General features: G+C 34.8%; 1 protein-coding gene and 1 long non-coding RNA gene across 2 annotated transcripts in view; both read right to left on the reverse strand.

Moving 5' to 3' along the window:
- Positions 1–12,319, reverse strand: part of LOC105143865 (MAP kinase-interacting serine/threonine-protein kinase 1) — a 29,539-nt gene that overhangs the window by 6,572 nt on the left and 10,648 nt on the right. The window contains exons 2-3 of the mRNA XM_011052400.2: positions 5,762–5,896; positions 252–608 (exon numbers count right to left, since the gene is read on the reverse strand). Of these exons, the coding sequence (XP_011050702.1) occupies positions 252–608; positions 5,762–5,896 (492 nt within the window). The remainder of the gene's footprint in view (positions 1–251; positions 609–5,761; positions 5,897–12,319) is intronic.
- On the reverse strand, positions 877–5,755 carry LOC147910903 (uncharacterized). Its single transcript, XR_015547546.1, has 2 exons — positions 2,673–5,755; positions 877–1,698 (listed from the first exon to the last, which is right to left on the reverse strand). It is a non-coding gene; the product is annotated as an uncharacterized LOC147910903 (long non-coding RNA).

A 12,319-nucleotide genomic window follows, 5' to 3' on the forward strand; every position in this document is an offset into this window, starting at 1 on the left:
TAATTGAAAAATTAAAGGTTATGAGAGAGAGAGAGAGAGAGAGTATTAAAAAGAATATAAGAAGTGAATTGTATCCTGTTTCGAGAATAACAAACTATATAAATAATCGCACGAATTCATATAATTGATAAAAATCGATAAAAAAATAATCAATGATATATATATTCTAAAGATCATTGGTCATTTTTTTATCGATTTTTATCAATTATATGAATTCGTGCGATTATTCCTCCCCGCCTCGTCGAAATTACCTTTCTTATGAAGGAAGTCAAGCGCACTCGCAATCTCTTTGACAATCTGGCTCGCCTCCCTCTCAGTGAAGTGAATCCGTTCCTGAATCCTGTTCAATAGCTGGCCACCGTTGATCTTCTCAAACACAAGATAGAATTTTTCCTCGTCCTCAAAGAACTCGATTAGCTGTATGATGTTCGGATGGCCCTGGCAATGGTGAAACGTTTCGACTTCCTTAAACACCCTGGCACGCGCGTGTCCGGGGATCTTGTCAATGATCTTCACAGCATATTCGAGGTCCGTGTAAAGAGATGTACAGGTCTGGACCGAGGCGTAGGCACCCTCCCCAAGAACTTCTCCAGTCAATTTGTACAGTTCTGTAACAGCAACGTCAGTTCTTCTTTATATACTCATTTCTTAGATTAATTCTTCGATCGACACATCATACTCTTCGACAGAAGAACGGAGGAAAATGAAAAACTGAAAGTACTCGACAATTCCACACATCTTACACTCTCACACACACTTCACACATCTACTAATCTAGCAAGTGTCGTAAGCCGCATGAATGTTTTGTTATTCATATTAAGCACTCCCGAATAAAATAAAAATATAGCCTTAGGTATGAGTATAAAGCATTCTCAATTTCCTAAAAAAAATATGAACTGCCAGTAATAAAAATCAAAGGAGGACTAAAAATAAGTATTGAAAGAGTTATAAAAATTAACATTATTTTTTAATAAAACTATTTTTAATTTATTTTTCATCAGATATAAAATGTTTACGTCAAATTTTGTTTCATACTCGTAGCTAAGATTAAATATATACTTTATCGGATAAGATCCGATATCAGTTATCTGACAAATCATTATCCATTGTATCTCTAGATTAAATTATTAAAAGATCTAAAACCATACTTTTATCTGTTAATTAAACTATTATGTGATCCGCTAATAACCTTTTATTCTTATCCTTAATCTTTTACGCGTTCAAACATTTGCATGCTCGCCGGACGTATAATTTCGAGATGTACAAACATCTCTACTAAGTGCTCAGATATTTGCGGTAACGTTAAGGCATTTCTGGAATCAAACATACACTTATGTATCCAAAGCTTGCGAAACTTTCAAATTCATCGAAGCAAAAGGCATTACAACTTCTCGAATCCGCGAGCGTATAGATTCACCGCGATGAATCAATGCGACAGACCGCGTGATACTTCATTCGGCATGGAATTGCGCGTCGCTCTCTATGAGCACGCGCGATTGGCGATTACGTTGTACCATATCGCGTTGTCATTGCAATGGCAAGAAGGGACCTAACACCGAGAACGAATCGATCGAAGCGCTCGAGAGCAGCGCGTTAGAAACGCTTTTCCTCCGCGACGTGATCGGCGTCATTGGCGACGAAATAGTCGAGACACCCTTTTTTTTCCTTCAGTTCGATTGGTCGCGCTAACCGGAATCCCTGCAAGACAAATTTTATTACTACACACAGAAAAATAGTATATGCCTAATAGCCACTTGTTTCAAGTATTTCAAAAGTTCGTTATATCCACAAATCTATCATATGTTCATCACAAGCCTAAGTGTATTGAGGCAACAGGAGTTTATTTCAAAACTAGGTGACTTAATGGATTCTCTCCTCACAATAAATTATTATAAATATAATAGACAATAATATCACGCTGTAAGTTTGAAAAAATTTCATGATACCACTCACCATATGATTTTTAATTAATAAAAACTCTTCTGTGTATTAAAAAAATACATAAATGTATGTACTACTAGAGTGTAGCCTTCATGCAGAAAAATATCAATCTATTACTAAGAAAAGTAATTACTTAATTTATTTTCTTCCTTTTAAGTAACGATTATCTTTAAAGAATACTTTCTTGACAAGAATCTTAAAATATACTTATTACAAATTTTAAACTCATTATGTATTCATCAAAACAAGAATTTATTTTCTTTTGAAGAATATTATAAAATTATTCGGAAAAGCGATTTTTACAATAAAAATAAGTCGGATTTGTTTTAATAGTCTTGATTGAAGTATAATTAAACTTACTAGAATTTTCAGAATATATATTGAATAAATTTGATGCTTTTCATAAGCTTTTTTTAGTGAGAAATTAGAATACATGAATTTTTAAAATACTTGAAACAACACTGAGAAACCCATTTAATTGAATCAATTAATTTCCAGTTTGGACAAACAAATCCTTGAATGGTGCAATAAAATAATTTAATCGAAATAAAACATTTGATTATTGCAATATTTTACTTGCTCCTAACAAAATAAGTTTCTCAGATGTTTGAACTAAGTTATTTTATATTGCATCAACCAAGAATCTGTTTGTGAAAGAAGAGCTTAATTGATTCAACTAAACGGATTTTTCAGAGAAGTAATAATTATTACTTGCGTACAACAGAATATACTTTTCTGTGTGTCGCGACGAACACCAGAATATTTGTATCATCTCGGACTCTCTGCGAGTCATTGAAGGAGGAACGCACACACGTTGACCTTTTTGATGATGCGTATCGTGTTTGATCGCGATTGCCTGTTACGCTCGAAAAGGCCCAATTATCTCTGGTTTAAACAGGCTCTGGATCTCGTACGTGCGGTGTTCAGCGTGTATGTGTGTATGTGTGTGTGTGTGTGTGTGCGTCCTGCTCTAACGACCAGGCAATGTCAAGGTCGAGAGGGGGTGGCCGAGATCGTAGCGAGGAACTACGACGCACATACACCGAATTTTCCTTCTCTCTCGGAAGTCCGCGCGCCAGGCTACGTCGCCGGCTCCTTTCCTCCAACAACGTCGAGCTCTACCTCGCGCGTCTCTCCCTGGTCCATCCCTACCGCCGTCCGCCTCTCGAGCGTTATACCGCGTCCCTCGCCACCCACCCATCCCACCTCCTCATCGCTCCGATATTATACGTCAGAATACGCGCGCATGGCAGCGTCGCTCAGCGCCTAGCAACCAGAAGCCGATAATATGCCTCCACGTCTCTCTACGTCGTTCTGTGCCAATTTTAACAGCGGCCCTCTCGAAAATAGCGCCTCGAAAATTGCGCGATCATCGACCCACTCGCAATTAGAGATCCGAGAACAATAATATCGCAAACTAAGGATGATAACGACGCAATCGCAAAGCGTCTTTGAGGAAATTGGAAATGCCTGATAATGAATTTAGATGATGTCCAATGACATATTGGATGTTTTCCACTTATCTCCGTTTCTACCAACCAGGGTTGGTAAAAAAACATGTTTTAAACGTGTTTTAAACAGTTTAAAACATGCTTAATTGATTTTTATTATGTTTTAAATATGTTTCTTTATAGTACTGTTTAAAGCATATTTGAAGCATTAAAAATATTTAAGAAAAAACACAATACGTTTTATTCTTAAAAAAAAAAAAACAGTCTTTACCAACTCTGCTCTACCAAATAATCTCAATTTAACTTACTCATATAGTCATATCTTTTTCTAAGTCTTAGAATCAAAGAAAATAAAGTCAGATGAACCAAGATTAAAATTAAATTACATTGATAGAAACGGACATTAGTAACAGAAATATCTTCTATCTTTATTGGTGTATCAATGAGGAACAAAAATAAAACATTTGTTTCGATTTGTGTCACTAAAAGGAAAGCACCCTTCGTGTACAAGTTCGGCGGACTCGGCCAAATGTCGACTTTTAGTGATACGCCGATGGTATATACGATTTCAGAGCACAGTGGAAGCTTCTCGAAGCTGAGCCGAGCTCGCGAATCGATCACGTGGAATGACGCAACCGGCCGAGATTGTGAACTTGATTCTTGTTTATTTAAAGTGATCAATATTTCTTAATGGCGTAACAATGATCAATTTTTAATCGTACATCTTCGTTAACATCCGGTCATTAATGCGGATAATTGTACGAAAAATTTTAAAAAATATTAAGTATAATTTATTAGAATTAAAGAAATTAAAGTTACATAAATATTTCTTAAAGAATAGAATAACATACGTGCGAAAGTAGTGAAATAATTTAGGAAATGTTACAGATCGCATTAATTCCTTTCATCAAAGATAAATGTTTATTTATTTACATTTCATGCAATTGCTGAAACGTAAATAAATGTACGCTCGTCTGGCAAGAGTAAAAATAAAATTTCCAAAATTTCGTAAACAATTTCAACAATATTTTTTCTCGTATATATTTTAATAACATCACTTCTGTACAATGTACTACTTAAAAAAAAAAAATAAAATAAAATAAAAAATAAAAATAAAAAATCTATATCTAACATTAACTTCTTTAATTCTAATCATATTATATCTATATATAGATATTTATCAAAATTATTCACGCTAGTCATCGAACAAAATTAAAAATGAAAAGGAACATTCCAACAAATTAAGTCTCTTTAAAAAATTAATTATTCTGTGTCACGATATTAATATTGATCAATTAACCCAGAGACAATAGCTGATGAATAATTGTATAATACATTATTTACAAATTACGATGCTAAAATATGAAACGTCCTCGAGTTCGAGGGTCGAGCGAGGCTGCCGTGCCGAAAACACGTACAACGAATTCATGGCTCCCTGGTGGGCCGCGCGTCGTATCGATCGAGCCTCCGTGGCCGAATAACCGTATTTGCCAGCAATGCCAGCCAGCTGCGCAGCCAGCTCGGATTAATTCCGATCCCGGCGTTCTTCGCATCTCTCAACCAGTTTACCAGCTAGGGGGTGCAAAAACCGCCTCTATGCGTAAGTTATTCCAAGGATCGCAAATACCGACGTTTCTTCACTCGATTACGTCAGCAGTACAAATGGAACGGCGTGCGTGATATAGACACGTAAGCAGAAAAGAAATCCACTCAAGATTCTCCCGAGAAAAAGAAAGAGGATCCTGCCATTGTTCTACTTCGGTCTATTCTCTTAGAGATACCCGGCACGTCGAGGGAGAAGTAAGGGCGGACTTCCGGTGTTTATAAACAAGCGGCGCGCAAAATTCCAGGCCGCCTGCGCGATCGATTACCGTCCCGCGTGAGTTTCTCGAGCGTTCCGAACTTGTTCAAGGTCGGACCTACGAAGAAAGACTGCAAGTCACTGGTTTAAGACAGACAGACAGATAGATAGAAAGAGCGAGCTGCGGGATGCGTAGGTACATGAAATAATACATCGCGTTGTCCCGCAAAAAATCGAGAATCGCCGTTCTATCCCGCACCCTCTCGCTTACTCTCTTCATTTTATCTCGTTTCCTTTGACGAGCAATTTAAATGATTGCACATGTAGTATATAAATTCACATATCGAATCATTTCAGCAATTAAGATCCACCTTGATGGTGAAAGGCATTTATTCTCTGTTGCGTAATCATATTTACAGGGCCCAAGAAATTCTTTGTTTAATATCTTCTCTCTCCCCCTTCCCCTTCTTGCGACAAAATCCGGACCGTCGCGCAATTTCTTCGCGTGACAACACCGACGCTCTTAACACCCTCTCTTATGTTTTAGCGCCGATATGTGCGAATTTACCTTGGAAGCAGGAGGACACCACAGAGGAGCCGGAGCGTCTCTTCCTGCGCCTCTTGCGTCTCGCCTCCTCCTGACGAGCCTGCACCGCGCTCATAGATTCTCCTGTCGAAGCTACATCCCGGCAAGTCCCATCGCCTGAAACATATCATTGTTCATTGTTAAATATTGTCAATTCGTTGATCAATTCCATCTTTTTTTCCGCGGATGGATTTTAAGCCTGTTCTACGAAAGCCTGTGCTTTTTGTTTCCTATTTCTCGCCTTTTGTTGTTATTTTTTCACATCTTGTCTTTTTTCTTCTTATCTTATAGGTTTTTTGTTTTATATATCGTCTGAAGTAAAAGTTGACGAACTTTGAAAAGAATAATACGTAGCAAAAAATACAATTGTTGATAAAATGCAAAGGAGAAAAAAGCAAAAGGTAAAAAATAAGAAACAGGAAACAAAGAACACATTGTAGAGTAAGCTTTAATGCACAAAAAAAAATAATGATTTTGTTGAAGTTTTTAAAAATTTAATTAGAGATCTGAAAATAATTTTGTTCGAATGTTATGTAGAATAATTATGTAGAAGAAAAGCTTTAGCACGATGAACGATGCTGCAAATTATCTTAATGATTCAAACAAAAATTATTTTCAAACCTCTAAAAGTTTTATAGATACTTCAGCAAAATCGTTCTTTTCGTATAAAACTTTAATCAAATACAGATCTGAAAATAATTTTGTTGCATAAAAATAATTATAAGAAAACTCCAAGCGTGACGAATAAAAAGTTTTGACGTTCTAATCATTTGATGTCTTCCATAATTATTTTTATGATTTAACAAAACTATTTTCAAATTTCTATATCTAGCGCTAAATTTTTATCATTCTTTGGTATAAAAATAATCACGTAAAAACTCCTTAAGCAAATGAGCAATGAAGCAAACAAATTTCAGCACATTCTAGCACAATCAGTTTGATGTCCTTTATAATTATTTTGATGATCCAATGAAATATTATTTTCAGATCTGTATCTAGCTAAATTTTCAGATGTTTCAGCAAAACCGTCCTTTCCGTATGAAAACTTTCATTAACGATTTTAACGGATTTCCATTAATGGACATGAATAAGTTCATATTTCACAAGTGCGGACAGCACTTGAAACTACTGTTAATCTAATTCGCCTATTTTTCATACGATTAACATGAACGAAGACTGACCCAATGACGAGACAAAGACGGTGCGATCTAAAAATAGTTAAGTAATTTTTCAGCGTGAATATGCATATACGTCGTAAAACGGAGCATCTCTGAAGACGTGGTTGCGCAACAAGCATGTTTATTTGCGGACAAAGTGATCGTGGCCTACCACACGTGACGGACTCGCGTTTCGCGTTATCGTCGTTTATTATTATTGCAAGCTTATCGACGCCTGCGGTATCATCGCGCGACGCGACTGTTAGTCATTCTCTCGAGAGTTCACCGCTCGTTACCACACTAACGATAATTTTCATCACCGGATGTATAACGTTTTTAAATCTATCACACATGTTGTAATAAAAGTATAATAGGAATTAATAAAAAAATTAATATGGTACACAGAAAAAACGATTTTACTGAAATATTTGCTAAAATATCTAAAATTTAACTAAATACTGAAAATAATTATGTTTGAACCATCAAAATAATTACACTCCAGGCCAAAAGTTTCGAAATGCTTTTTAAAAATTGTAAAAAATATTACTTATCTTGAGATTACTTATCTACTTAAATATTCATAACAATGTGTTTTTTTTAACAATAATTCTTCAAATTTAATAATTATTGTCGTTATTGAATTTATAGAATTATTATAAAAAAATACATTTTGTTACAGATATTTGAATAAGTAATCCCAAAAACGTCAATTTTTTAAGCATTTCCGAACTTTTTACATGAAGTATATGTATAATAAGACAAACTAAAAATTTTAACATTTTAGCAATCAGTTTAAACGTCTAATATATACAGTAAGAGCAAAAAGTATTTGTATAAGGAAATTTTTTATAAAGTCTATTTGTAAAAAATATATACAATTATAAATATTATATTTATAATTTTTTTTCAGAATCTACTGAATTTTTACTTTACTGCCATATTTGATAGTACAAATTGTGGGTTTTAGCTACTCGCTGAGGTGGATTGACTCAGAATCTAAAGATCCCGAGTTCGATTCCACCCACGAGTTTGCGGTTTTGTTTGCTATGTGCAAAATTTATATTTGCAGTGCGATTTATATATATATATATATGTATATATAAAACAAGTTATTAACTTTTTGGGAACAGGAAAACAAACACATATGTGAGACGCAAGCGGAATCGAAACTCGGATCCGCGAATTGTAAATTCGCGAACCGACCACGGAGCTACTCGACGCTTCTTTAATTAGCAATTTTATACAATGAATATATTCTGTTCTAACATAAACAAACGAGCTTCGCATGTATTCCTGATTTTAAAAATTAAATATCTCGACTGTACTTTTTGAGCATCCAAACAAGAATTTTTTATTTTCGCTTATTTTTCAGATGATACATTTTCTATAATTAATACATATCTTTTTAGTATATATAATTTTAAGAAACATACAGTCTATTTTATTATCTATGGACAATTGTTAATTACCCAGTAAGAAATGATCAATCAAACATCGAATCGAATTGGTGATAAAATCAGCGTATCGATCGACATCAATTCGATGATTCATTTCTCGCTGGATAATATTTACTTTTTAAAAATAAAGTTTTTTTTTTAAATATTTTCTCTGTACGAATTACTTTTTACACTCACTGTGTATATTTTGATGATCCGACATAATTATTTACACAATTTACACATCTAACTAAATGTTTACATGCTTCAACAAGCCATTCTTTTCGTATATACACAGTGAGGATTCGTCATTAAGTAATTTCCTTCGCTTATTGTGCATATTGCGTTCTATCTTAATTGCTTTTTGTACTTTCACGAGTGCGTATACGTCGCGCAATCGACATTTGATGTCGACGCGGTTCGAAGTTCGTTGAAAAAGGGAAAAAAAAAGATAATGGAACTGTTATGAAAAAGAGTCTCACGCTGCGTAACCAGGGGAGCTTTGCATTCATCGAGATACATCGCTTTTATGAATAACCATACTCTCATTAGTCGATGGTTTAAAATAATGCTCGCGTATCGTTATAATTATCACCTGATAGATGTTGACGTATCCCTAGCTATTTCCAACGCATCGTAAAATTACCGGCGTTTAATGCGTTTTTATGTGGCGATCACGATAATTCGGTCTGCGCTATCTCGACCTCAAAATAGAAACTCAAATATCGTGTTAATCGTAAAAATGATGGGATAATAATTAAGCGGGAGAGAAATATTATTGAGAATTGCTATTTCATCATCCCTTTTTGGCCGAACATTCCCTCGGGCTCTCGAATATCGCATGGGGTACTTCCCCTGTGTAATAATACACGCAAGGGAGAGGGGGAAATCCCGGGATTCCACAGGGGTGCCACGATTACAGAGGAGGACCGAACTTTTGTGCCCAGCGGAGATGGGAAGCGCAATCGATTTAGCCGGAGGCTAAATGAAGATGGGAATAATTCCCCCCTTCGTACGTTTCTACCTCTCCCTGTCCCCACCGTTTCGGCATAACAATGGCAGTTTCTCGAAGCTTCTCTGGTAGGTTCTCTATGCGTGTTTTGGACACGTGTACGTTTCAGAATAATCCGATGGGCCGAGCCCTCGTAGAATTCGAACACGGTAGCCGCACGAATGTTTAACCCTTCGGAGTTATAACAGTCTAGTGAAACCACTCAATTATATTTCTAACAAAAATGTCAAACAATTCATTCATTATTTATTAAATTTATTCATTGAGAAGGATCACATGAAAGGTCGAAATGTTTGAAATTATATTATATTGTGTGTTATGTAATATTTGATATTAATAATACGAGTACAGTCACACAAATACAAGCCGAGCTCGAAAAGCTCTTATTTGATGTGAAACAATTTAATTTTCTGCATGTTACACAAAATTTTTGATTATTCTTATTAAAATATATTTATTATTAAATATATTAATTCTTTTTAATACGAATTGCCATTCTGGTTCCTTGAAATTAAATAGGTTGCAGAAAATCACATTGTAAGAAATGGAATGTAAATGGAATAAAAATCATGTGGTGTTTATGTAATTTTCATCATGTTAATATAAACATATTAATGACGATTTAACATATAGTTTAAAATTTATGGTTAAGTCAACACTGTGTTGATGTTTGTACTAACATTAATTGTACGATAAGAATTATATAAACACCAGCATGGTGTTGTCCACACTTATATTTTAACATGGTATGGAATTTAACATCATGATTTAAAACTCATAGTGTCAAATCCACACCATGTTGGTGTGTTTTGAGAATTGAGTGTTAAATCTACACCTACTTTTAGAGTATAACGTCATTAACTGTGTCATAGATTTTGACGTCAGCAGGAAGATTAATCGTGACAGTCGACAATCGGTCTTTGTCCAACAATCCACGCGACGGTCGATTAAGTTCCGAATAAAAATGTCCTGGAAGTGAAATTACTTCGCCTAGAATCTAACGCCGGTTCGCGACAACGACCAGCGATTTGATCTTGCACAGCTTAGTCGGTACACACTGTAAATATAGGTTCTCTGTCCTCGCACTTTCTAATTCAGCCGCTAAAAATGGGATCGTTGGTCGCTGATACCAAGACCGTCGTGCCGGTGCGGCGGCATCGGCAGTTCGGCGTTTCCCTCTCTGTTCTCTCCGCTGGGAAAGTTCACTCGCGAAGGCGCAGCTCCAGGAGGGACCGATAACCGGTACGCGATTCACGATCCGCGTGTTAACGGAGATATACGACGGCAGCAGATATTTACGCGAGATGTATATCTCACCGCTCGGGGTCACGCTGCATCTTAGGGCGCGTTCACACCTTGGCGGAAAAGCAGAAAGCGGAAAAGTCAATGGTCAATCAGAACTCGCGCTGGTAGTAAGTAGGACAAAAGACACCGAAATTGTCGACTACCAGAAATGAGTTCTGATTGGCTGTTGCTTTTCCGCTTTCTGCTTTTCCGTCGAGGTGTGAACGCGCCCTTACTGCGACGTTTCCGCGACCGTCACGTCTCGAGTGAGACACGGAATATATTTTCGTACTAAAACTTCTTTCTGTATTGTGTTATCCTATTTATAATTTGCATATTTTACATTATTTGTATTACCTGCCTATATGAAAAAGGTTCGTGTAAATTTAATAACGTATCTATACGTAAAAATTCCATGTAAACGTAATCTTGAGTATATGGCACAATGGTGAATTAGATAAAGTATTTATAGACAGACTCTTTGTGGTCTTATGAGTTTGCCTCAACGTATATTATAATAATCTATTGCATTCATATGCTATTATAAAAAAATAGCAAATATATTTTTAGGCAAATTATATTTTTAGGATCTACATAAATTTCTCCAAGTAATAAAAATTCCTTAAATCGTATACTAAATCAGTCGATGAAATTGAAAACGCTGAAAATATCTATATTTCGTTTATTTATGAGAAACAGAAACATTTATTTTAAACATCACAAAGGATTAAAAATTATTTAAGTTTCAAAAAGTTATAATCAAATGCAAATGAGAACCAAATCTTCTTGAAGAATTTTAATCGATTTCTTTAACCTTTAAGTGGGAAGATGATTTAAAAACACGCAAATTGATTGATGAGCTGTTTAGAATACTCCAAAAAATTTTTCATTTTATAGTTATGCTTTTTACATATATATTATGTTATATTTAAATTTATAATAGTTACATACTCTTATGAGATATAAAGGAAGATAATGACTGACGATTTCTGAGCAATACTTTTTATTTTCCTTTTCCAGAACAAGATTGTAAAGAAAACTAAACCTGATTTGTTGTAAATATTTCATCTACTCATTTAAGATCAGTTCATTTTCTAGTTAATTTGAGATTTAGATTTAATCTTACTTAATTTGATGATAATATAAAAACTGCATCTTTCTAATTATGATTAATCACCAAATTTATGGTTTTGTGGAGATAACTTTAAAATCTAAAATTTTTCATTATCTGGTAAACTTATGATTTAGACTTAGTCTGATAGTATAAAAATTGTATTTCTAGCTATGGTTAAGCTGCAAGAGACAAAAATCATTTACTTCTTCTCATAAAGTTCTGAGAATTTTTTCAAATTTTTTTCAGAATATTTTAATACCGTATTTTCTCAAGTTATTAAAAATAAGAAAATGCGGAACTAAAAAATTGATAAAGAATTCCGAAAAAATTCTTAGAATTCTATGAGAAGAAAAGAAATGATTTTTGTCTCTTGCCGTTTTTCTGTAAAGTCGATAGTATTCGAGTAAAAAATTATTCAAGACCAATATTTGGCAATTTTTAGTAATTAATCTTGTCAACTATTGCGAAAATTGCAAAATGGTAGAAGACTTTTCGACTCAGTTTAGTTCGCTCTATCTACACAAAAGCGATTGGCAA

The sequence above is a fragment of the Acromyrmex echinatior genome, chromosome 1 (assembly GCF_024713525.1).
Source record: "Acromyrmex echinatior isolate Ae372 chromosome 1, ASM2471352v2, whole genome shotgun sequence".
Lineage (NCBI taxonomy): Eukaryota > Metazoa > Arthropoda > Insecta > Hymenoptera > Formicidae > Acromyrmex > Acromyrmex echinatior.